Below are 25843 nucleotides of genomic sequence, written 5' to 3'. Positions count from 1 at the left end.
GCTGACATCTCTTGATGCGCCAAAAACCTTCGCTGAAATTGGCCCCAGTCTCCGCCTTCCGCCTTGAAGGCTGACAACGTGGGCAGGCGCTGCTGAAAAATGAAGTCATCCGCCTCGTGGTTCCTCTCCGCCTGTCCGTCGGTGTCTAAGATGGCGGCTCCAGCAGCAGACGTAAGATGGCGGACCCCCTCGCGCGCTGATGACGTCGATGCGCGCGCTTGGGAACCCACCACCACGTGGCGCTCGCCGTTCCCGCCAAAAGTAGGCCCAGGCGCAATGGCGGGAATCCCCCATTCGTTTTGGCGGGAATCTGCGGGGCGACCTTGTAAAATGTCCCCCACCGTCCCCGCTCCTCCCGACGAGCTGATCTCCGCCAAGATGGACGCGGCGGCGAGCAGCAGCTCCGCCAGTCGGGAGTGCGCCTCACGAAGCCCGGCGTCGGTCCCCGGTCGCTCGGCCGGCGCCGTCGACGGACCCTGCAGCGTGGGCAAGTCCTCTTCCTCACCCCCCGCCACCAGCGGCCCCGAGTCGTCCAGGTCTTCCACGCGGTCAATCCCGTGGGTCCTACGGGTCTTCCTTGTCTCCATACTTGGAAGCCCGTTTCACTTCTGACGCCAGATGAAGTATTGGAAAATGACGGCAGGAAACTCCTTGACGGGAACACACTTCTTTTATTAAATCTTGACTTGTAACAATACGACGCGTGGCCTCTCTTCTTCACAATGTGGTCACCATACAACGGTACAACTCGTGACCTCTTCTTCTTCACCCTACGCTTCTCTTGACTCTCTGGATTCTGTGCTGCTGGCTCTCTGTGCCTCGTGTAGACTCCGCGCCTCGGCTACACTCCTCTCTCGCCTCGTGTAGACTCTGCGCCTCTGCTACACTCTCCACTCGCCTCGTGTAGACTTTGCATCTCTCTCTCTGGCTACACCGTATGCATACTCGGCTCGTGTAGACCTTCCTCTCTCTCTGGCTACACCGTATGCATACTCGGCTCGTTTAGACCGTTCTCTCTCTCTGGCTACACACTATACATTACTCAGCTCGTGTAGACCGTTCTCTCTCGCTGGCTACACACTTATACCTTACTCTCCTCTATTCTCCATTACTCTCCTCTCCGGGCTCTATCTCTGCACCTTCGTCTTCATTCTTAGATGGTTCCACTTCTGCCCCCTGCTCCTCTGTGCATCACCTTATATACCTCTTCTTCCCGGGAGACGGAGCGGATGCGGACCTCAACGTCGGCACCGCTCCTCAGTTACCCAATCCCCACGCGCTATCCCTACGATCCGGTTCCGCTCAGCGCGTGTTTCCACTCCCCGACCAATCACACCGCGCTGCTACCCGATCACTCCCTCTGGGCGCGTCACCGGCACACAGCCAATCAGCAGCACTACCCCCACCCGCGCACTGACGCCTGCTCCTCCCCGTCAGCGCGCGTCACCACACACACACCCGTACATACGCGCTGGCACACGACATATACACCCAGCGCGTATCACCACTACAAAGGTTTAAAATGCGCAGCCCAAGTGTCAGCAGCATGGGCGGGGCAGTTAATGTTAATGTAAGTGATGGTAGTAGTGGGCAACGACGGCGATGGTGGTGGTTGCTGCTAGAGGTGATGGTAGTAGTGGCCAGTGATGGTCCTGGTGGTGGGCTTCCACCAATTAAAAGGCTGCCAGGTCTAAAATGGAAACATTACAGCCAGTTATGACTTGAATTGGTTGATAACGTCCTTCCAGTGATTGCTGAGTTTGTACCCATCTTCTCAGTTGAAATTGTGTCGATGTCTGTATATATGGATGGCTTCATAATTATTTGACTACCGAAAGAACCAAAGAGTATGGATTCCTGCAGTCACGAAAGCCTCAAATCAAGATTGAACGAATCTTTGTTGATAGCCAGTGGGTTTGCAAAGTATGAGCCAGCCACATTAAAATAATGATCAGCCATAGCAGAAGTATTGGTCCGACCGTGTTTCAAATCTGCCTTATGCTCACGAACACGGTCCGAGACATGTCGCTTAGTTTCCCCAATGTAACTGCTGCTGCAGATACAGCTTAGTTTGTAGACGCCGGGATATTGCATGTCAGGGATCTTGTCCTTCACAGATGGGATCAGATCACGAATTTTATGTAGGATGTTAAATCGGACGTGGATCTTGTGGTTGTTCATGATTTAAGAAATATTTTTGGTTACCCCTGCTATGTATGACAAGGTGATGGTTTTGATTGGATCCTCATGTGGCTCCTTCCTCACCCCATTATTAGTTATTTTATTTATTATTTATTATTACCATTTTTCTATCTACGTGACTTTACCGAAAGAACCAAAGAATATGTTTAAGGACATGTTAAAGAGCATTGGTAGACCAGGCATTTCACTACATTGTGTGCATTAATGTACAAGTCAAGATGTAGGCTAACATGACGTTAATGCAATTTTAAATGAAAATACAACACACTGCATTTACACAATAAAATGAAGCGTATGGTAAAAAGTATCACTACACCGCACCTAAATTTGCCACTCAAATCGCATGTAACTGAAGACTGCACGCCTTCATCCCAATTAGGCAGGGGTCATGTTACATTTTAACAATGAATATGGAGAACCTTGCGTCATCAACACGGAATGGGTGCACCAAACGCTGTGCAAAACTCACGCTCATGTGGAACATCTGCAGGGGGTCACCGTGCTTGTCATACATGTACTTCCCCAGGAGATATCCCTCCTGCTGAATCTCTTCATCCAGACCCTGAAATGCAAATGCAGGTCCAGTAAAACAAATACAGTAAAACCTTGGATTGCGAGCATAATTCGTTCCGGAAACGTGTTTGTAATCCAAAGCACTCGTATATCAAAGCACTCTTATATCAGTTGTGATCACGTGACGCTCGGCAGACAAAGCGTAAACACGTACTACTCGTATTGCAAGACCTCGCTCGTTTATCAAATTAATATTTATTAAAAAAATTTGCTTATCTTGGAAAACACTCCCAGACCAAGTTACTCGCAATCCAAGGTTCTACTGTACATAGCCCTTCTATTTAGCCATAAAAAGGACTCAAGTTGGTTTGAAAGCTTATTTTTGGGAACGTGCAACATGGGGATGTTTGGTCAATTCCACCCTCCTGGCAATTCAATGGATTGTCGCGATTCAAGAATCAATTCCTGCGTTGAACGGTAACACACTTTGACCAAGCTGAAAAGGGGTCAATCTGGGTAAAAAAATATTAACAAATTCCTGTTTGTTTCTGGAGAACTTGGCAATGCAAAAACCCAGCTGAGGGTTCACCCCTCCCAGAAAAAAAAAAACACTTAAGGAGGCTGAACCAGGCAACGCAAAAGTGGGAAACAGTGCAGCACAGGTTCGTGTCGCGTCGCATTACGTACATAGACCGCAAAGTCCTTGGGCGCACTGGTGATGTCGCCCGTGGGTGAGAGGGCGCGAGGGATGTGCTCCAACGTAAAGTCCGACGGGTAGATTGTGTCCGAAAGCTTAATAGCGACGTAACCCCGGGAACCCTTAAATGCCCAGCAGTCCCCAGGGTAGACATCTGGCTGTGGGGTACACATTGACACAATGATTATAACAACAATAATAACAAAAGCCCCTTTATGTATCCACAAAAGCCTCGTCAAATATCAAGACCCTTCATTAGGTTGGTCCTCAAGTAGGACGTGTGGAAAGTCATTTTGTTTTTATCCACAAAGCCTCAACGAGATCAAGACTGTTGTTATGGCAGGTGGCTGCACTCGCATATTTGCCCAATTCCTCCACGAGTCTGTTTCATACTCAGAAGAAAATTGTGGCTAGGATATCACTCGTGAATAACATCACCATCACTATCATTGTAATCATCTTCTTTACCATCATAGTCAAAAGCATAGACGTTATGCCAAATGAGGCCGATGAGTATGTACGGTAAAGTTAGCCAGATGCCATTGTCGTCAGTGCTCCTCTGCCATTGACAAGTGTGGACGTTCCAATCCCGAAAGGAGCCAACCTCGCCGATCATCACACCAGGACCAAGAGAATGAGCACGGCATTGCGCTAAGAGACAAGAGTGATTTCCAATGGGAGGGAATGGCCCCCAACAGAGGAATTACATTTTTTCACAACTCAGCACAGCCAACCAAAACAACAGCCTCTTGTTGTTCATTTGAACAGAAATACACCAACTTTGCTCTGTAGGGTAACGCCGAGTAAAAGTCACGGCCGTTACCTGGATGATTACTCGTGGAGACTGTGATGTGTACCACAGCGGCACCCCAAACAGGGTGATGAGAGCGATTTGCTGGCTGTACGCCTCCGAGCACCGCACGCTGATCACTGTGCCACCTGTGGAGGAGGGGAACGACACAAGCATAACTTGACCTACGGTAGTTCACCGTGGTGTCCCAAGCGCCGGTGTCCGTATGTCTATGTGTGTGTGCACGCGCGTGTGCATGTTGAATCGCGCGCCGCACACCTGCAGACTCCAAGGCGAAGTCAAACTTCCCGATTTTATCCTCCTCGTACAGCCTCAGGGCGTTCTGCACGATCGCGTACACTTCCTGCACGGGAGACAAGAATGGGTCTTTATGCTGCTACTCAAGCACATCCTTCTCTACAAAACTCTGTTCCATGAAGAAAATATATATATAGAAAAAGCAATTGAAAATTATTACTGTGTGAAGCGGGGGGTGGGGAAAAGAGGTGGAGAGTTGCTCATTGCTCTGTGCATGGAACCCAGTAACCTGAGTTCGATACTTGGCCACTGTGCCGCAGTGGTGAGATATTATCTCCCTCGCCTGCTCAGCAGGACGTTGTGGTGATGCCTGAATATTTGGAGTTTCCTTATCACTGTGGTGGTTGCATGGATTTTTCTCCTGGTTTTCCGATTTTGCTCTCCACATGTTTGGATTATTTGCCTGCTACTCTAAAATCCCACATATGATGCTCAGCCACTTCAGTGAGCAGGTTGCCTCTGAAAAAGAACTAGGAGCTCAGTGGGGTTACCTGGTAAACAAAAATAGTTTAGTTATTGGCGGGTGATACCTCCGCGGTGGGCATCATCCTACCGGGCGTGTCTTTCCTACCGCCACTCCATCATTAACCTTGACGTTGAGTGTCCTGCCCAAGTCTGCTTTTATTATGGCGATTAAAGCGGTTAATCCTCACCACGCACACACAGTTTGACGTGCGCGCGTTGCACGAGCGCAAGAGTCGAGGCAGAGCCCCCGAGCGCCAGGCCCACCTGTCTGGAGACGCCACCGCTCGTCGACTCCAGGGCTCCGTCGCGCTCGGGGTCGGGGGGCCATGTCCACCGCTTGCTCACGTTGGCCACCACGGCCTGCTCAGTCTCCCGCAGCAGCGTCCGCATGTGGTCCGACGAGAGCACGTGCGCCGTCAGCCACGCCGTGAACAACGCCAGCTCAGAGCGGTCGTCCCCGCGAGACGCGAGGGCCCCCAGGGTGGCCATCACGGCAGCCTCCACCTGACCGCCGACGTCACACAGAGCCCACACATTTCGTCACAACAGTAAGACGGCTAATTCCATATTATACTATGAGACCTCCTTTAACAGTGGCAAAATATAGTAATAGGTTTTTACCCTTTCAACTGGTACAAAAACTGACACCTTTATACAAGGCATCATGTTTGCAATAACCACAACACAAGCAGTCAAAATGCAAACAAAAAGAAAGGACTCTGATGCTGATAATGATATGCACTGTCCTTGAAGTTGATTGGTCCACACCCGAGACAGCTTTTCTTAGAGCCTAGTCTCCATTGGTGTTGGACCAGATGACGCCAAAAGGTGCCTTGTATAAAGGTGTCAGTTTTTGTACCAGTTGAAAGGGTAAAAACCTATTACTATAATTCCATATTGTTCGCCGTCAGGAGGTATTTTAAATGTGCATTGACCCAGGCCTTCCTTGAAATATAGACCTCTTGGTCTCACCAGGCTCTTGTACACGTACAGCCCGTTTTTCAATCTACTGCTGGATGAGGGCCTCCCCATGCCGCGTGGATCACGAGGATTAATTTAACGAATTTCACAACAATCAATGCGGATTTGTCAGCAGGGAGCATAAGTTAGGGAGCATAGAAGTACGGTAAACTACTGCACTGCCCTCTGCTGCCCACAACATAGCCCAGCAGCCCTATGAGAACCACTTACTACATGGTCGGCATCCATCAATGCAAGATGCAGGTTCAAACCAGCTTAGCCAGGCTGGCTTGGCATTGTTAACACTGGAGCTGAGCAGGATAGCGGAAGAGGTATTTATTTATATAAAAACCTCTGCATAACTCACTAACCACAAACCTAATTAACTGCATTTAATCTAAAGACCCAGTAAGACTGCCTTGATTAATGCATTTTTATATGGGCTATGTTGTATGCAGTACAAACATATCCATTATCGTACTGTACATCTATGCTCCCTCACCTTTAACAACTCGCAATGGCCATCGTGGTGAAGTATAGTTAAGAAGCAATAGTCAAAAGCCCCCCTCCCCCATCTAGCAGTGGATTTACTAACTCCAAGCCATACGACCGCCGACGTCTGCCCCCGGAAGAGTCATGCTTGCGATGCACGATCATCGATTTTTTTTTTAAGCATCGAGGGTGGCGCGGCTCTTGCCTTTTGCTGATGCCCGTGCAGGATTTCGTGCTTCAACTTGGACATGTTTTCCTCCAGGACCTCGACTGACGAAGCCAACCGTTTGTGCTCGTGTCTGTCCCGCAAACAGCACGCGGAGGACAAGCAGCAGGGTCAACGGCGTCGCCAGTGCGACGCTCAAAAAGCAGGCGCGTGATCAGCAACGCACACATCATTCGGATCCGCAGTGACGGAGCTGCAAAGCAAGTCGGACTTACCCTTCTGCCAGCTTCTTCAAGTCACCGATTGTGCGCTGAAACAAAAAGATTGCTTTGTAAGGCAGTTTAATAGATATTACCGTGTTGTTCCCAGTTTGTGCTTTGGAGAGTTAAGAATAGCCAAACTGTCATTATTTCACATTTGTCATGTTTTGGAAAAGTTGTTTCCTACAACACATGAACTAAGTCTCTGGATATTAAGCACGTACAAGCTCACAATGGTGATATCAATACGGCCAACTCTGTTGAAGCCAACGCACCTTGCCAGCATCCTTCATTCTGCTAAATCCCACACCTGTTGCATAGTCAACATCACCTCGATCTGCATTTATAATCTCATTCAACCCTCTGATTTTAGGTCTTGCCCTTGCAGTTAAACCACTTTAAGGACAGACTGGCTTGCGCTATACAACCATCATCCATTTGTCATTGTCCTCAGTTCAAAGGTATCTCACATCTCACACCAACAAGACCACGGCACAAAAGTATTCAAACCCATCCCCGCGCTTTGAGATCCTATCATCTGCACCACATGCCACTTCATGTAGAACCATCACGGCGATTCCTATTTTCCTTGCAATTCCAAGCTGCGAAAATCACTTGCTCCATATGGCATTTGCCAACGCTAACAATTTTGCCCACCAATTTAAAACACAAACACTGTTACTCATCTGGACATTTCTCAATGCTCTAAGTATGCAAGTTGAACTTCTTTCGCACCCTATGTATCCAACCGTGTGAATCGGAGGTGCGGGGGAAGGACAGCAAACACAAAAAGCAGCTCTGTCGGCATCAGGGCTTTACCGACAAGACCATTAAAAGACGATGCATGCGGATTGATCCAAGGGCGTACGCTGGACCGCAACAGACCCCACCCTACCCCCCATCTCCGCTCCTGTCGAACCTCCTGCTTCTCTGCGGTGCTGCGCAGCCCCTCCAGCGCATTCTCCTGCTTCTCATGCTGCTTGGCCACGGTCCGCAGCCGCACCAGTTGCAGCTCCTGCTGCTCGACGACGCCCCGTAGCGACGACACCTGCTGCTCCAGCTGCTGCAGACGGCGCTGGCTCTGCACTTGCACCACTGACGGCTGTTGAGACGACAACAATAATGAAAGTGCACTTTGTAGACGGGTGACGATTCGACGCCACGCCTCCTGTCATGATTCCATCAATTGAGTCATGATTCCATACAAAAATAAATCAAGATTTGTACTGTTTGTTGTTCGTACCGTCTGTACTTTATGCCTTGTGCCGTCTGTACTCTCTGTCGAGTTCTGTCTAATTTGTGTGGCCTTTCCATCACCTTAGAGCTGTGGTTCCTAACCTTTCTGTACCCACGAACCACCGTCAACCACCAAAGAATTCTCAAAAACTACTATGCAACACAAACATAATTTATTTTTAAATTATAACCGCTCCAAATCATAAAATCTGCAAAAGTCCTGCAGACCCCTTCCTGTGGCCTGCTTGTCCACGGGCTGGGAACCACTGGCCTACAATACATTTGCATAAACATGTACAAGTATTCGAAAATAATACATTCTTAAATTAGATGCATGTGTCGTAATTATGAGGATATATTTGAATTGATGGGAATCGACGACTCATTATACACACCTGGAGATTTATTTAGATAAAATTCCTAAATCTGTAAACAGCAATTCAGGAGCCCATTTCCTGTACTGTCCTTCCCTACTAGCCCACAAGATCGGGGTCTCGCACACGATATATGTTGTGTGACACCAACCACGCTTCCAACACCTTGGAATAAAGGTGTCGGGGAAACAACATCCACGAGTACAGAGGGTAGGGACATGCATTGGTCAATTTACGTGCATCAGTTTAGTCCAGCACGGCCAAATCCACTGCAGATTTCAGACCAGTTCATCACTTCACACTACCAAACATAACCACACACGCGTTTGACTCACCATGCCAGAACTGATCATGACATCCGACGGCACAGCTTGTGCATGTTCATGACTTCTCGACAGATGTACGTATCCGAACACCACCAACGCGTAACCAACCCCTACAATGGCTGTTGGCAAGACGTGCAAAACAATGCCACCTGAAAAGGTCATCTCGCAAAAACAGAAACACGTGTCATTTCAAAACATTGCTTCGTAACAATGAGAGCCGATTTGGGTGCGAACGCAATCCGCTCAAGATAAGGTGTGTTTACTCGAGCTACCAAACGTCTCGGTTTCGCCGCGAGAGTCTTGGACTCAGAAGCAGAGGTCGCAATCGGGCACCCGATATCTGTACCCTACCCGATACCCGGCTACCCGTACCCGGACGGGTATCGGGTAGGGTACGGGTAGGGTACGGGTACCCGTTTGCGACCCTGGTGCGGCCGGGTACGGGTACGGGTAAGGAATCAAAACCCATTTGCGAACCTCTGCTCAGAAGGTTCTCTCGATGTCCCGAAGCATTTGCGAAAATGTTGATATTTTGTCCCGTGTTTAAAATGTTCATGCTCGATCAATGACACGGACAAAAGGCTGGTCTACTACCCGACGAGTGAGCACGGCAGAGGAGGAGATGGAGCCTATGAGCTATAGGTGGGGCCAACATCACGAACAGCGATGTCACTCACATCGGGCAGGGCTAATGATTGAGTGGGCGTGTGGAGTAACATTTTACAGCATCTAAAATCAACCAGCTCACTACGTGTTCTGGTTGAGCCTCCCAGAAATGTTGCAGTTTAACATTTCACAGCATCTAAAATTACTCATAGTAAGGGTCTGTGCAACCGAAGACATCAATATGCTTTAAATGTCCAAGGCAGGACAAGAGAGACTCACCCAACAAAAGCAGTATCAAAAGCAGGATCATTTTTATCGCTCTGGGAATGCGCCTGTGGGGAAGAAATGAGTGCAGAGATGAAATACTACTTAAACTCCACCTTATGCTTCAAGTGTAAAGACTTTGTATTTCAACGACAGAGGCCCTCAAAGGGCCAATACGATCAATGGCAGCTTTGTAACCTTAAGAGACATGGACCAATTTGTAACCTTTGAAGTCATTTCTCCAGCATGCCACACAGACAGTTACTAATTTTAAAAAATACTTCATTTACTCTGGCAGAGAATACATTTCCTTCATTGTATATGGGATGTACCATGTATATATATACACACACACACACAGTCCATATCAAATAAAAACTCATGGTAAACAACAACAACACTGCCATACAACTGGAACTATAGAGCAGGCGAACGTTTTGTGCGAGTGACGAATGTGTCGCATTTATTTATTGAATTACCCTCGGTTTGGTTATATTTTGGCACAGGTAAAACCCATTGGGCAACGGATGCCCATTGTTGATGGAGACGTGGTTACACAATAGAAATCTCGTTCCAGCAAAAACACACGAACATAAACTATCCAAAAACAACTGTACGCGGTGAAGTTCAAAACGCCAAGGTCGTGGGTCAACATGGCACACACAGAATACAAAGGGAGAGTAGAACGCGTTGCACGCACAAAGTATTTGGTGCAAAACAGTACCACGGTTCTTGAGATGATAAAAACAACAGCATTTATAACTTAAAAGTCTGCAGAGCGTTTAATTCCACTCACATGTGAAAGGAAACAACTGCCTGTACACCTCTTCAAATCGAGGTGCCTTCATAGGTTATTATTATTAACTGTTTGATTTGCAAACAAACCATATCAACGTACGTACTCCTTGCATAATCACGGTGTACACTGCCATCAAAACGACATGCATGGCATCTACAGGCGTGGCATTAACGCCACTTTGGAATCGAACCTGATTACACAGCTGCGTTGTACGCGGTGTTATGTCGCGCATTGCGTCAGTGTGTGTGTGCGCGCGCGTACGGGTTTGCTACCGGGTGAGAAGGAAGACATTGAAGAGGGAGAGAAGACCAATGAGGTTGTACCAGCCAACCCCAAACACCCACATGCATTTGAGCACCAAGCGACCTGGTCACACAGATTCACATTCCAGTTGACGGTCAGCTCGAGCACCGTTTTAAGCAAGCGCATTTCTACGGGAGGCACAGCGCACAAAGCCATAGAGGAAGGGAGGCCAACAAAGGGCATGCCAAGGTTCAGCGAGGCACTTGCCATGATGCATTGCAAGCCTAAATGTGATGCATTTCTACGTTATTTGCAGTGTACGCGTGGTTCGTTTGCGGCCTGGCTTACGGAAAAAGTTGGCAGAGGTGCTGGCTTTTCGAGTTGTCTTGGAATCTGAAAAACAGCAAAGAGACACCGGGTCACAGAAAACGCTCTCGTCAGCACACATGCACAACCAGATCGGACAGCTATTGTATCGTTTTGCATGTGCCCTACTATTGATAACTCAACGAAGTGGCTTATCGTGTGGAAATTTATAGCAGCCAAATAACACTTAAATGCATGTTGATTCTAAATGTTGAGGGAAAAGCTGGAAGACCCAGACAAATATCCACACGGCCACGGGGAAAACATGCCAACTCAGAATATACAGGCGTCAATGTTGGGATCGAACCCACCACCTCCTTCATACCAGGCGAGGCATTTCGCCACCATGGTGCTACTGATGGGTAAAGGCCTCTCCGTCGCAATCTCTCACAGTCTCACAACGCAACGTTTAATATTTTTTTTGCACATGAGCCAATTTCAAAGCTACATTCAATATCAGCTGCAGGCAATTTATAAAAACTTTTCAATTGAGGCCATAATACAACAAAAGGTTTGCGATGCTGCAGGGTGTTTAGTGTCACGCTTTGATTGATGATGACATCTATTCATAAACGATGGGATTATGGCAGGCATCCAGTCAGCAGCTCTGCCTGAGCAGAGCACATTGCGAGGCAATTAATAAATCAATATTACATTTGTTCAGCACTTTCCCCAAAAAACAAGCACAGAGCACTCCGCGCATTGGCAACTATAGGGAGATGGGTACGCGTGGAAACAAAAGCCATCCTGGATATAAGTCATCAATTAATATCAATCATTGTAGAGCTTAGGATGCGTGCTCAATTCACATGCGTAAGGACTGATATTCGCAGATTCATTCCTGTCGTAAATAATACATTTACGCGAGTCTTTGAACTGCAACAGGCCACTCTACATTAACAATGTTACCAAAATAACTGATGTTTGAATCGAATCGCGACCACGAATCACAGCAAATAATGAAACCAGAGGGGGAGAGAATCATTAGACCAAGACGTGGCAGTCATAACACTGTCCTCGTGAAAGGTTTCCCAAAATCCAATCTTCACATGCCCCATGGGCTGGCTTTCCACATTTGCCAATATTTTTCGCCGAATCATGAACCACAACACGAGCACAGTTACTGCAATGTCTTGCATCACGCCCGCCAGCAGCGGAGAGACGGAAACCCGAGGAACCACACGGACCAGGTGCACAAAGTGGGAAAGTGTTGTCAATGGTGGATCGTAGAGGCAAGGATTCTCAACTACGGATGCATGGACCACTAAAGGACTGTGTGCAGCATTAATGGGGCACATTGCTAAGGGAACAGGGGCCCCCAGATCTGGAAAGTGAACTGGCGCCACTTATAATTTATATAAACTAACCACTGACAACGACATCACACTGTACTGTGTTTGGGCACCTTGGCATTTGAAGAGCCAATATCGAGGGGTGTCGTGAATGCCAAAAGTGAAACGCAAACAAGAGGAAATTGTGAAACATGAGCGGCGGGGCTCGGGTTGAGGTTGGTCTAAGGTTTTAGTGCGAGGGTCAGGTTGGCTAATTTGTTAGGGTTCGCTATAGGGTGTCGTCGCTAGTTTGTTCGGGTTATGGAGGGGGTTATTGTTTTGTTCACTACTATGGATAGATTCAGGTGTAAGCAGGGCTAGTGCTCGGGTCCAGGCAGAGCGAGTGTCTGGTTGAATATTTTGGTTACGGTTATTGCGAGGGTCTATGGCTCGTTTATTCGGGTTAGGGCTCGTGCCTCATTGGTCAGTGTGATTCGCCTTGGCTTCCATGCCATGAACACTACGGCCTTTTTGTTCCCTTTTCACTTGTGGTTTTTCTGGTATTCACTCTGCGGTGGTCCGACATCACGAGGTTGAGTACCCCTGCCACAGGGGGACACACGGGGGACACAATAGGCGCAATTGCGCACCTGCCGTTCCGTGGACGGCACCAAAGACAGGTGGGGGCGTGATCGCTGCCCCCACGCAATAGAACGTGAACTGCGCCACCAGCGTCCAACAGACGTTCACTGGCCGCGCAACCCATCCCATCGCACGCCGCCAACTGGATGAGCGCGCTGGTTCTGGCACTGGTGGGCGATGTGGGTGGAAGGTTAGAAAGGCAAGGCGCGGGTGACGGATTTCAAAATCCGGAAACTGTAATCGAAGTGCTCGAAACGAGCATTACACATTCATCAGCATCCCTTTGCCGACATGTGATCCACTCGAACTGTATTTTATGTTTGGTCTATCGTCCTTTCCCCCCCACCGCACCTCCGACAAGCACGGTTGGCTACTTATGGTGCAAAACAAGTTCAACCAACATAAGTATCAAATCGCAGTGCAGTGTGGGCAAGGTGCGGCGGCGAAGCATCATTAGCCAATTATTCGTCTCACGACGCAGACAACACAATTGGGGCAAAACTATAAATAAAAGGACAAACAAAGGTGTCAACAGCTCAACGCCATTCCCATCATCTAACACGGCACTCACGATGCTGGGCGGGCGACGTGCGGTGCTGGTCCCCGCTGTGCTTGTTCCACAACCGTGTGGCATGGCCGTCTGTCGCCGCCGCCGCTGCAGCCGCAGAGGTGCTGGTATTGTGGTGGAGACTTCTCTGGCTCTCGTTGGAGACGTGGGCTGTCTGCTCGCTCATCATCAATGTGATGGCTGCACATCCATGCGGACAAAACACAAAGACCCCTTCTGCAGCCGCATACACTTTAGGCGCGAGCCCTCTTGGGGGGCACCTACAAAGGCTGGCGTGCTGAACAAGGAGATGGTGTGGCCGATGCTGATGTTCTCGCAGTGAATCAGGTACTCATTTGAGGTTGAGTTGACCTCGTGATGGTCAAGGACAGGTTTAAGATACCACAACTCAGGGTGCTGTGTTCATTGCGCAGGGCGAGAAGAATTGCAGCACAACCCCGTGGACTGACACAAAAGACAAAGATCCCCCGTATAGCCTTAACAGAGTGCTGGGGCAAGTGCTGTTAGCGAGAACCTATGAAGGTCGGCACGGCACGCGAGAGGGTGGGTGTCCAGCACCACGCCCGGCCGCCTTTGTCTCCCTAGTGGCGATGTTTACCCACCACACCAGGTACTCATTTGAGGTCGAGTCGACCTAGGCGAGGCCCAGGATCGATTCAAATAATCGTCACCGGTGTTGGCTGTGAGCGGGAATCGAACTCGGGTTGCCGGGCTTTGTAGCGCAGTGCGCTAACCATTGCACTACTGCTCTGCAAACACACACGCACACACTCACGGTGCCCGGCCGGATGAAGCTGTAATCCGAACCCTTGAATCGTAATCAGAAGAGTGAGAGTTCAATTCCCGGTCAGAGTCGACTCAGCCAATCATTCCCTGTCGCCAATACAGTGGGTGCCAGTTTACAGGAAAGCAGCAGTGGTTGGTACATTGAGTACTTGTAACCCCAACACAGGAATGCGGAATGTATACCACTCGATCTGAGCTGCCAATAGGGTGGCACCTCACGCTTGTTTGAGCAGAGCAGACACTCTAAATGTTTTATTGCAATAATACGTGACATGTTGGTCGTGCTGTATTCATAATGGAGTGAGAAGATGCGATCAAATTACTCGACGGTTATGTACATAGGCACTCGTGAGGCCAGCACAGTACCTAATGCCTACTCTTTTAGGATTAAATGGAGTGACTAAATTTCGTGATGAAAGTCACAGGATTGCTTGTACATATACTTCAAGAGATAATGAAACGGAATCATATCTTACTGGATTGATCTTCCTCTTTGTCAAGCCCTGCAAAAAGATGAGAGGCATTTATTCGCCTGCCAAACAACTCATTCACACAAACCGCACTTGAAATTCAGCGAATCTTTCAAATTCCTCTTCCTGGCACGCGCTTTCTAGCTGTCGCCGTGTTTGACAGAAAAAATAAGCTCACGTGTCTCTTACGTAACCAGTCGACGCACCGCTGCCCATTCACTGCCATTCACAACGGAAACCAGATCTCTGTGCTTACACCGAGACGGTTATACTTTTCGAAGTTAGCAGCAATGTAATTAAAAAAATGTGCTATTTCTGCTGCGACAACAGCGCTGTTTTGCGTACGATGCCATCACTGGGTATTCATCAGAAATAAACAACTTCACAAAGTGTTGACAAAACAATATTACCGATTCTGTGCAGAAATTTTACTTCCTGGCTGTGGTGGGAATTCAACCATCGCCCCAAAGCAAACTGACCCAGTTGCGAGGGCAGTGGGCACTTACGCCTTTGCTTTCCCAAACACTGCGGGATCTTCACCCCACGGGTGTCATATTACAGCAATGTGCAAAAAATAACTCGGCAAAGAGGTTTGAAGAAAATAGATCGTGCCTTTTCAGGAAAGATCATTAATTATTAGTCATGATCAATCCACTTCTGGATGACGGTCTCCTTGAAAGTAAAAAAAACTAAAAATCTCTTAGCTTGTAGATAAGTACAAGTAGAGCACAATCGTGGAGCATCTGTTTGTCACTTCGTATTGGTCAGCAGCAGGTCGATGAGAGCTGTCACACTTCATACCCTGCATTACGGGTATTTCGTCACATCATATCAGCATTGTTGTTTGTGATCTTAGCTTGTGACACAGAGCAGCAAGGGTGACATAATTCACCCTCTACACGACTCTATAATCTTACTGGGCCACTGTGAAAAGAAAGATTCTGAAAAGTGCCAATAATCGGAGTCGTTATTAAATTTGCACATTACAGTATATCTTTCATTCACGTTGCGCGTTAAATGCAGATCAGTACGAATCCACACAACGTATAATGGAATAAACATATCACATTATTTTCATTTACGTCGCAGCCAATATAGAGAACGACAACCGCGGAGGTGGCGAGATGACATTGGCTCGAGCGCGCACTCGACGGATTTGTCGTTTTGCACGCCTGCGAGGAATGGTGTCGGCTCGTGGAGGCCTCCATCCTGCAGTAGTGAAATTTGTACGTATAAAGTATTTCGCACCGTACGTAGCCAACCGTGATAAATTAAGGTGTCGGCGGAAGGACAACAAAATAAACACATAAAGCAGTTCTAAAGAAATTAGTTTTCAATCTAGATTGAAAAGTGTCATAGCTCCCAGCTTCCTAATCTCGGAATGAAGAGCGTTCCAGACAGCCGCAGAAGCGCATCTGAAAGCGTGCGTTGCGGTGACCGTTTTGCCTAACATTAGGACAACATAAAAAAAAATCAAATCAGGGCTGACGCCAACGATGACATTGATAATGCAGCTTTGCGGCCCGCCGGGGCACCGTGCGCAAGGCTGACCATGTAACGGCCACCCCCCCCGCCTCCCACCCTCATGCAGCACTCACCCCATAGGTATCCGCTGCACTCCCGCTCGGGGAGGCAGGACTCCTCGATGAGTGTCGAGGTGAGCGACAGGCCATCGCCCCGCTCCACGCGGATGCTGTTGCCTCTCTCCGTGGTCACGAGCGGCGAGTCGACGTGGGGCCGACCCCGGGCACCGTGCGGGATCGCGCCGGAGCCCCGGTGCGAAGTTTTGCGCGCTCGGAACACTCTGCCCCGCGCCCCGTCAACAAGCAAGAAAAATCGCCAATGAGCAATACGACAAATAAACACGGCAAATAAATAAGCCATCAAAACAAACTCGTGATAAACAGACGATGCCAGGAATGAAGTAGAGTCAACTCTCGATTATCTGGAGTAATGAGGGGGCGAGGTTGCCAGCATAAATTAAAAACACGTGATAATGCAACGCACGTGTAAATTAGGGTATACAATGTATTGTTCACCGATGTAAAATAGGGATGAAGACCTAGGATATGTTGTTTATTTGTACAGCCTTTTAAGCATTGAACAAAGCAATGTAAACACAAAAGCAGGTATATCATACTAATTATCCAACGGTTTGCACACAAAGGCAAAAATATATTCAGGCCGTATGGCGTTTTTGGGGAAATCCAAAACAATGCAGTGCAAGCCTAAAAGAGGCATTTGTATAGGCACATACCTTTACTAGGCCTGTGTTTGGCTTGCAAATCATTGTAGGATTTCCCTCAATGCCAAACAGCCTCAATATCATTTAACCTGGTAGGGTTTAAGCTTAAGAGATAAGGTCGGCTTTTAGCTGAGGAGTAAGGTTATATTTGGCCTGCTTAGGCAAGTTCAGGGTTAGGGTTGGATCTAAGCTATAGGCGAGCGCAGTGACAAAGCATGGCAAGCATGTGCCCTCGTGCAAACGATGAAATTGGGCCCTTCCTGTCCAATTAAGCCCCTCATCGTAGACCGACGCCCATGGGCCATGGCGCAGTTGCACCGCCTGCGCACACGATAACCACGCCGTTGGGTTATTGAGAGGCATAGACCTAAGAGGGGGGTATACGTTTAGAGATTTAAAAAAAACTTTAAGCTATGGCCAGATTTGTGCTCCGTTGCCAGGCACCGCCTTTCCCCCCAGCGTCTCATCCCTGTGCATCCCCTCCCGCAACCTCTCATCCTCGAGGGACCTGGCCACATTTTCCCGGTATCGGACGCTCCCGGGCGACGCGGTGCCGCTGCCACCGCCACCGCTGCTGCCACTGCCGTCTCCCTCGTGGTAGCTGTGCTCCTCCTGGTAGTAGCCATTGGTGGCGAGGCGAGAACTCCGTCGCGACATCTCGCACAGGTTGCACCGCGGCAGCGGCCTTCCACCAATCGTCTGTCCGTCCAGCTGTAAGTCGTCGTCGAGAGGATCTCCCCCCTCTCTCCGGCCCTCCAGATCAGGGGGGGATGACGGCGACTGCTGCTCGTGTCGCCTGAATCGACCGGTGACCGTGAACACCGCAGGAGAAGCTGTTGATGGGAGAAAAACGAGGGCGTTCAAAGCGACAAGGACGAAGGGAAACATCGTGCGTACAATCTGTAACACTTCGCAACATTCCGTTCTCGCGAGCATTTAACAAGCGATAAGACCATGGGCCTGTCTTGGGGTGAAGCAGAGAAAGCTGCTGAAGACCGACCGGCATGGCTTGGGCTTGTTGCGGCCTTATGCTCCACAGGGAGCAAAGAGGAGTAAGCAATGACGTTATATTATGAGCCACACATTGACATCGCACGACAAATTACGGCATCTGGCTTTGTCACACGTCATGACGTTATTGCCTTGGCCAGCAGGCCAAAGGCTTTTAGTGCTGGTCCGTTTTTCTGTGCTTTACACCTTCAAGTTTTTGGCAACCCTTTCATCACTTTGGCTGGCTTTTAGCAACAACTTTACACTACAGGTTCACTGACATTGGATAATATTTACAAGGGCAATCATGTCACCCTGCTACAGACAGATGGACCTAATGCCTTTCCTGCTTTCAGCCTTAGTTGGACAGTATTGAGAGCGTAGATGTAACCGCACTTCATAAACACAATGACAATATGGACTATTAAGCAAACGGTGAAACTCTGCAATGAAATGTAGTCATTTGCTATTATTTGATGCATTTTATTTTTGCACGTGTCAATTTTAATGACTTCGATGAGAAACAATTTAGAATATTCTCACGTTGATTTCTACGACTCTGCTGCTGTTGACATTATGCACAGTACTTGGGATGCGTTTGCATTCTCCGGACTCCTTTGGAAACTCGGCTTCCGTCTCAGTGATAAATCGTGTTTATACGCGTGTAGACGAGTAGTGGATGACGGGATGTTGCTCTGGGAGAGTGAGTGATGACGTCATGTTACGCAGGGAGATATAAGGGGGGACCCGTGACATAAGGGGGGTCGTCGAGAGGAGCCAGGATCGGAGAGGGTCGGGACCCGGGGTAGGGAGACTTAGTACCAGGCTAGGGGGGGCTACTTCACCCATCCGACCGAGTTTGATGACCCCTCGGTTGGTGCTGAGGGAAGAGCACCAATAGCCTGGGAAGCGTAAGGTACCTCCCAGTACCTTTTCCCCTGGGGAGATTCTACGTTGCCAACTGTTAGGCGTAAGCCCTTGTAAGTTCCCGGCATTAGCCCTTAATAAATCCTGGCATTCCGCCCCTACTAAAGAACTGCGTCTGCGTCTTCTGTTGCACCTCAACACGTGTACAGGTAGTCCCCGAGTTACGACGGTCCGACTTACGATAATTTTGATCTTACGATGGCGATAGCGATACGACAAAATTGTTAAATATTTGTAATTTTGCGCGGCAGGCAAACGCAGCAGCGTACGAGGTACAATAAATACATACATAAATACATACAGTATTTTGTTTATACAGTACAGTATTGTAAATTGCTCTGTTTTGCTAAATTATCACCATTCTTTAAGACTCGTGGGTAGGCTAGGCCATCTTCGACTTACGATATTTTTGACTTACGATGGGGTCGTCGTAACGGATCTCCATCGTAAGTGTACAACCTGTACATGCTCTGCAAGTAGATTTTTCGCACTATTCCAGAGAAATGGCCTCTGCTAAATTTGGCGGGAGATCCAAATCAGCAGGTGTGGCCAGGTCTGTTTGAAAAAAACGATAGGACCCAGCCATTGCCCAAGCACGCCTTCTGGGTATTTGTAGATAATGAGGTGTGTGAGTATATCCAATTGCTGCCCAAGAACCGCGAGATTTACCCAGAGATTAGCAAACCAAGGAGGAAGGCCACTCAACTTATATGGCAGACTAAGCCGTGGAGATTGATAAAAGCACAAATGTGTGGTAGTCGTTTTTTTAATTAGCTCAATAATATTTCAAACATTTGACTCATCATAAAACTTTGAAAGTTTATGAACTGTATGAAAAATTATTTTCACAAATGTTTATTGAAGTCCACATGTCAAATGTGAATGTTTTGTACCCCTGAAAAACTGATATTGAAGCCTTTTAGACCACCTCTCACATCGAATAAAACATGTCTCCTCATATATAGCCTCTTGATTCCTTTAAAGGATTACAACCACGTACAAAGAATAAACAAACATTACACACACAAAAAACCATGCCTCGGAAACATCAACATCCTTGTCGTGCTGAAGACACCAGCCTAATAAATAAAAACAGCACGAACAATAAGGTGACATTTCATGCGTGTAGGCGCATGAAGAGCAGCACGGTGGGCATCTGATCCTCAAATCCAGCTGCGGTCCACCAATTAACAGTCTTTTTAGTTTGTTGTCCTTCCCCTGCACCTCCGATTAGCACGGCTGGCTACATACGGTGCATAAAAAAAGTTAAACATACATACACACATACTTCAAATGACCCCTTGGTAACACAGCAAGGGTCTCCAGAGCCAACTTGCCCCCCCCCCCAAACTTCACAATCATTCCCATGCACCTAGAAACTACAACTTTAAAATAACCTACAGAAGCTTTCTTTATAAACCAGGTGAGCGGTCAAGCGACAGTGCCACTTCAGCAGCGTGGGGCACGAGCTGTTAACGGTGCTACGCGTGCATACTCCAGCGTAGGACGAGTTCTAATCTCCCTTCAGTTAAACTTCCTTGTGGTTAACGACTGTAAGGCAGCAGTTTGGTCGGCGTGCGCGCCATGTCGCCTGCTTGTGCTGCAAACGTGCCATTTTGCGCGCCCCCCCGTTATCAGCGCGCACTCGGATGGCGTCCTTGCTGCGGGTTTTGCCACGGGCAGAGGCAGGAAGCCTGATCGGGCGAACGTGCGCTGTGACTCAACCCGCCATGAAGGGAACAAGGGCACCGGCGGCGTTAGGAAAGAGCTGCCCGCAGCCAAAGAGCTTGTGCATGGCCCTTATGGTCTTTAGCAATCATTCTCCGCGCACACATCAGCAATAATTCACACTTTAAAAATATATTCTACATACCATGCAGTTATGCTCGAATGTTGTTGTTGTGGTATAAAACTGTTTGCTGGCTTTCTGCAAAAAGGGCCCGATTCATGCATTGGTCCACAGTGCAAACTATCTATGCTGAGTTGGCAGAAAAAAGTGAAGTGCTCAAGATAAGGTTTTCTGCTAACTATCATAGGGAACTGCCCTTCCGCCAAAACATGACTGGGCAGTTAATTAATTTTCTTTTTAGTAATTAAGTTGATAACCATAATTTGTAGTAATTACGTTTTTGCATTACTTATGAAATATTTTAACAATCTCTTTTATATTATTTTCTCCGATTAGCACGGTTGGCTAAGTATGGTATGAAAGAAGTTCAACATACATACGTACATACATAACATAATCGGTTTGCCTGGATTTCATCCCCAGTGTCTGTCACAACTACCAATGAGGAAGATACCAGAGGTGTGGACTCGAGTCATGTGACTTGGACTCGAGTCAGACTCGAGTCATGAATTTGATGACTTGCGACTCGACTTGGACTTGCATAACAATGACTTTGTCCCACCTATGAGATGTGGACTCGAGTCAGACTCGAGTCATGAATTTGATGACTTGCGACTCGACTTGGACTTGCATAACAATGACTTTGTCCCACCTCTGGAAGATACTGACACCTTCAAATGTGGAATTTCCAACACGGATGCAGGGCCACCAAAACCTCATTCCCATTCGATGTTGCAAACACTCTGCATCAGTTTAACATGTAGGCTTTCGTGACCAATATTATCCATAATACAGGTTTTTTTGGGTTAGATCGTGTAAATATGTAAGTGTTGTTAAACCCGCCAGTAAGGGTTGTCACGTAAACAGAACGTGCCAATGCGTTACTAGTACAGCACACCAGTGTATTGGAGAGTACAATCACTCGCTAAAATCGTCTAAAAAATAATCCCAAACGATGTTTCGCTTTGCTACTGAACGTAGGCATGTAGAACTTCTTTTGCACCATACGTAGCCAACAGTGGTAATCAGAGGTGCGCCCTTTACACCTGGGTGTCTCAGGACAACCGAGTGTAGCCGCATTGCTAAATTCATATGTATTACTTATTTCAAACCAAGGACTGTGCTTTTGCAACTTTTAACCTTCATCCTTAACAAAATGCCCCTTTATTTAACGAGGTATCTATCCCTTACGCACACCTACCGGATTATAAGACGCACCTCCAACCTCCTTTAAAATACAGGAGAAAGAGAAAACAATGCTTCTTATTTACATCCAGAGAACAAAGCAGTACTACGTTTATCAGTGTCCGATATTTAACCACGTGTGAGAAAATATGAGCCGATGGGATTTAAAAAAAATGTCATTTAACAAGGCAAGCACCCCTAAACATTAAATCGCACCTCTAGGGCATATCAACATTTAAAAATATTGTGTGTCCTCTGTGAACCGAGGGAGAAGGCTCACTGTGCGTGACTTTATTATTTTCTTGTCATGTGCGTCTTACCTTTCCTGTACTCTGGCACTCCTACCGTGTTTTTCTATCGGTTGTTGGAACTTTCTGATCCGCTTGCCCCTACTGGAGATCTGTGAAAAAGAGCTTGATAGCTCATCGGATTCCTCCAGAATAAACATTCCGATTCTGATCTAAAACAATACATAGACGTAAACGAATCCTTCATTTGGCTTGGTACGAACCCACTGAAAGGACGCCTTTCGAATGCCCTTTGTTTGCATCGGGTGAGCCAGAACCCAGATAAAGCGATGCCAATTGTCAACATCCTTTATTTGACCATTGTGATAGGGCCAGGATTATCGGGTTCGCGTCTCCCAAATCAAAGACGCCGTAGCTTCATCCTAACATCTGCCATTATTTACAAGTCCCAAAACATTGCTATTTATAATGACAAGGATCAGTTTAACACGCAAAGGCTTTCACGTCCAATATCATCCATAACAGAGTTGTTTTGGGTTAGATCACGTCAATATATAAATGTGTCGTTAAACCCGCCACCACCCGACACAGCCAATTAGTAAGGGTTGTCACGTAAACAGAACGTGCCAATTCGTCACAAGTACAGCACTAGTGTATAGTGTAGTGTATAGTGTAGTATACTAGTACAGCACTAGTGTATAGTGTAGTGTATAGTGTAGTATACTAGTACAGCACTAGTGTGTAGTGTAGAGTGTAGTATACTAGTACAGCACTAGTGTGTAGTGTACAGTATAGTATATAGTGTAGTATACTAGTACAGCACTAGTGTGTAGTGTATAGTGTAGTGTATTAGTACAGCACTAGTGTATAGGGTAGTATACTAGTACAGCACACCGGTGTGTTGGAAAGCAAATCCACAACATTTACAATCCGACGTTTCGCCAGTAATTACAACCGGCCTCACCAGGCGGCAGCCAGATTTGTGGAGAAATCCTCCTGTATCGTTGGTACAATGACAACGCCAGCAATAACACCAATAACAAACGGCAATATAACCAACAAAAGGTCAACAAACAAGGATGGAAAATGAACATGAATTTCAAAAACTTGCGTTTAAATCTCGCGCTCAGCACGGACACAACAAAGCAGCAGCAGCAACATCACAGACGCATTTAAACTCTCCCTCTGCCAAGGTTTCGGCGAAGCTATGATAACGTTCGTAACAATAATAAAACAAATCCTTAATTCAAACGTAAAGCAAAGGGAGGACCTTGCATGCGATCGGTTTCAATGAAGACGAGGGGAGGGGGGGCGCTTGGTCCGCAGCACTTGCGATCTGTCAAATTTAAACAATGTTTACGGTAACTCCAAATCTAGTTCACTTCTTGTACACAGTCGGCAAGACTGAACTGCAGCCCGCCGTGTAAATGTTTATTTTTTTTCTCTCTCTCGAAATTCCTTTTTGTAAAAAAACGAAATTTAAGAAAACGCGGGGAGGGCGGCGGCTGCGCCCACGTCGGCCCAGCTGCGTTGGGAAGCCGCCCGTCCAAATGGCCCTCTGCGTCGTGACGTCACCCCGTGAGCGCGTTGACGTCACGACGCACGGCTACAAAAGACGTGCGTCGTGACGTCACGCGGGACGTTTGAATTCCGTGTCGTCGCTCACGACTCCCCCACCCGGCCCAGAACCGTGCGCGATGACGTCAGCACGCTAGATGTGCGATGACGTCGGCACGCTCGATGCGCGGTGACGTTCGCTGAGAGCACGTCATCACGCACGCCGAGCTCGCCGCTCAAACGAATTAACCGAATTGATAAACGAACGTTATGATAAAAAAACACACAAAGTGTAATTTAATTAAGACAGATCTAATAGATTGCACACTGAGCATGCAACGTACCCTCTTAATTTATGACGACGGCAGCGATCGTGTAAAATAGCCTTGAGATGTACATAATCGATATAGCGTCACGGTTCAAATTCCTGCTCGTGTAATAACCACGGCACAATACAGGACTGCACTTGTCGCCGTCTCGCTCTCTCTCTCACACAGTGGACGTTAAAATACTCACTGACTGCCACTCGCAAGGCCACTTGCCGGCCTCACGGTCCAACATTTTTCCCGAATTCGAAAAGAAAATCGCTACACCGTAAATGACTCGATTGGGGGGTCACACAACACGGCACTCGTGGCCGGACGCATGTCCCCGGATCACTCTCGCAAACTAAGACTGTCCCCCGTCCTGTTGAGTTCTCCCCTGGGCTGAAACAAACTTCAATTCCTGAGACCCGTCGACACACAGGACGCAACCTCGGCCATCACTGGTATTTAGTTCACGTATTCAATTAAGCCGCCCGTTAATAACATCCCTCAATCGTGAATTAGTGACGATAACACTCACGGCAGTGTCCGGCGCCCGTGCCTTGCGTGGGCTCCCATTAAACGGTTGAAGGCGACTCAAGCGGTAAAAAACAAAAAAAACCACGTGGCACCACCCACGTGCCTGGCAGCCCCCACGTGCCCCCCCCCCCCCCACGTGCCCACCACGTGCCGTGGCGCAGTCGCGCGCGGGGGGGGGGGGCAGCGGTCGCCACCTCGCCAGCACCCGAGCACCACCGTTATAGAGTACCGTGTACCGTACAGGGTGGGCCAGATGTCTTGTGACCCCCCCCCCAATTATCTTTAACTTTTTTTGTTTTTAAAGTAAGGTTTATTTAAAACAGAAATGAATATGTAAAGGGAGAAACAAACCACTACTAGGGGCCAATTAATTGGGGTGGGGTCAGACGACATCTGGACCACCCATTACGTAGGGCTTGATCAGTTGACATCGTTTGTTACGTTTAGATGATCCATTTACGTGCTTTGAATGGCTTTGGGGCTATCTTGTGTTGAAAGCCCGTTAATTTTGTTCTGCTCTGCCCGTATTACTTAACATTGTCGGCGCAGATATACAGTAGATGTACAATACGGCAGGTACAGGGCGGTCCAGATGTCTGATAATTCCCATTTCATTCTCTAATGTCTGTATCCCAATGGATGTGAATACAAAAATTCGTGGAAAAAAAGGTTAGTCATTTAATGGGGGGGGGGGGGGGGTCACAAAACATCTGGACAATCCTGGACAATGCGCCGTTATCCAAGAGGTTTTGGGTTAGATCGCGTAAATATAAATAGTGTCGTTAAACCCGCTACCACCCGACCACAGCCAATTAGCAAGGTTTGCCAAGTAAACAAAACGTGACAGTTTGTAACGAGTAAAGCACACCCGTGTGTTGGAGAGTAAACCCACGATACATTTTACAGTTTGTGTGCTAATTCGAGCACGAATGGTATTGAATTGGCACGTTTTGTTAACATGACAAATCTTACTAATTGGCTCTGGTCGGGTGGTGGCGGGTTTACCAGCACATTTATATTTACGTGATCTAACCCAAAAACCTCTATTATGGATACTGATCACGTAAGCCTACGTGTTAAACCGCATTAACGTTGACAATCCCCTCCTTCAAACCCACTGATCAGTGTAGTGAAGCATGGTTCAGTGACGTCCAATTCCGTACTTGCTGAAGTTCACTTCGAC

The 25843-nt window shown here is 47.7% G+C and overlaps 1 protein-coding gene across 6 annotated transcripts in view; it reads right to left on the bottom strand.

Moving 5' to 3' along the window:
• SUN1 (Sad1 and UNC84 domain containing 1) overlaps positions 1 to 24763 on the bottom strand; it is a 34367-nt gene extending 9604 nt beyond the window's left edge. Inside the window, exons 1-19 of one of the 6 annotated variants that reach the window (XM_078594923.1) lie at positions 24662 to 24680; positions 22331 to 22410; positions 17550 to 17892; positions 16413 to 16618; positions 14821 to 14847; positions 13562 to 13738; positions 12999 to 13157; positions 11060 to 11104; positions 10741 to 10834; positions 9685 to 9737; positions 8809 to 8918; positions 7783 to 7965; positions 6879 to 6913; positions 6643 to 6736; positions 5250 to 5489; positions 4482 to 4566; positions 4236 to 4351; positions 3403 to 3570; positions 2672 to 2764 (exon numbers count right to left, since the gene is read on the bottom strand). In XM_078594923.1, the coding sequence (XP_078451049.1) occupies positions 2672 to 2764; positions 3403 to 3570; positions 4236 to 4351; positions 4482 to 4566; positions 5250 to 5489; positions 6643 to 6736; positions 6879 to 6913; positions 7783 to 7965; positions 8809 to 8918; positions 9685 to 9737; positions 10741 to 10834; positions 11060 to 11104; positions 12999 to 13157; positions 13562 to 13738; positions 14821 to 14847; positions 16413 to 16618; positions 17550 to 17716 (2052 nt within the window). In that variant the 5' untranslated portion in view covers positions 17717 to 17892; positions 22331 to 22410; positions 24662 to 24680. Of the gene's footprint in view, positions 1 to 2671; positions 2765 to 3402; positions 3571 to 4235; positions 4352 to 4481; positions 4567 to 5249; positions 5490 to 6642; positions 6737 to 6878; positions 6914 to 7782; positions 7966 to 8808; positions 8919 to 9684; positions 9738 to 10740; positions 10835 to 11059; positions 11105 to 12998; positions 13158 to 13561; positions 13739 to 14820; positions 14848 to 16412; positions 16619 to 17549; positions 17893 to 22330; positions 22411 to 23528; positions 23819 to 24661 lie in introns of those variants that run through there. The other 5 variants (XM_078594922.1, XM_078594924.1, XM_078594919.1 and 2 more) reach the window with 5 other exon arrangements.
• Positions 24764 to 25843: the final 1080 nt, after the last annotated feature.

Source organism: Lampetra planeri, chromosome 5, assembly GCF_965212315.1.
Source record: "Lampetra planeri chromosome 5, kcLamPlan1.2.h2, whole genome shotgun sequence".
Classification (NCBI taxonomy): domain Eukaryota; kingdom Metazoa; phylum Chordata; class Hyperoartia; order Petromyzontiformes; family Petromyzontidae; genus Lampetra; species Lampetra planeri.
Note: the sequence above shows the minus strand (reverse complement) of the source record. Positions and strands in the feature narration are given on the sequence as shown.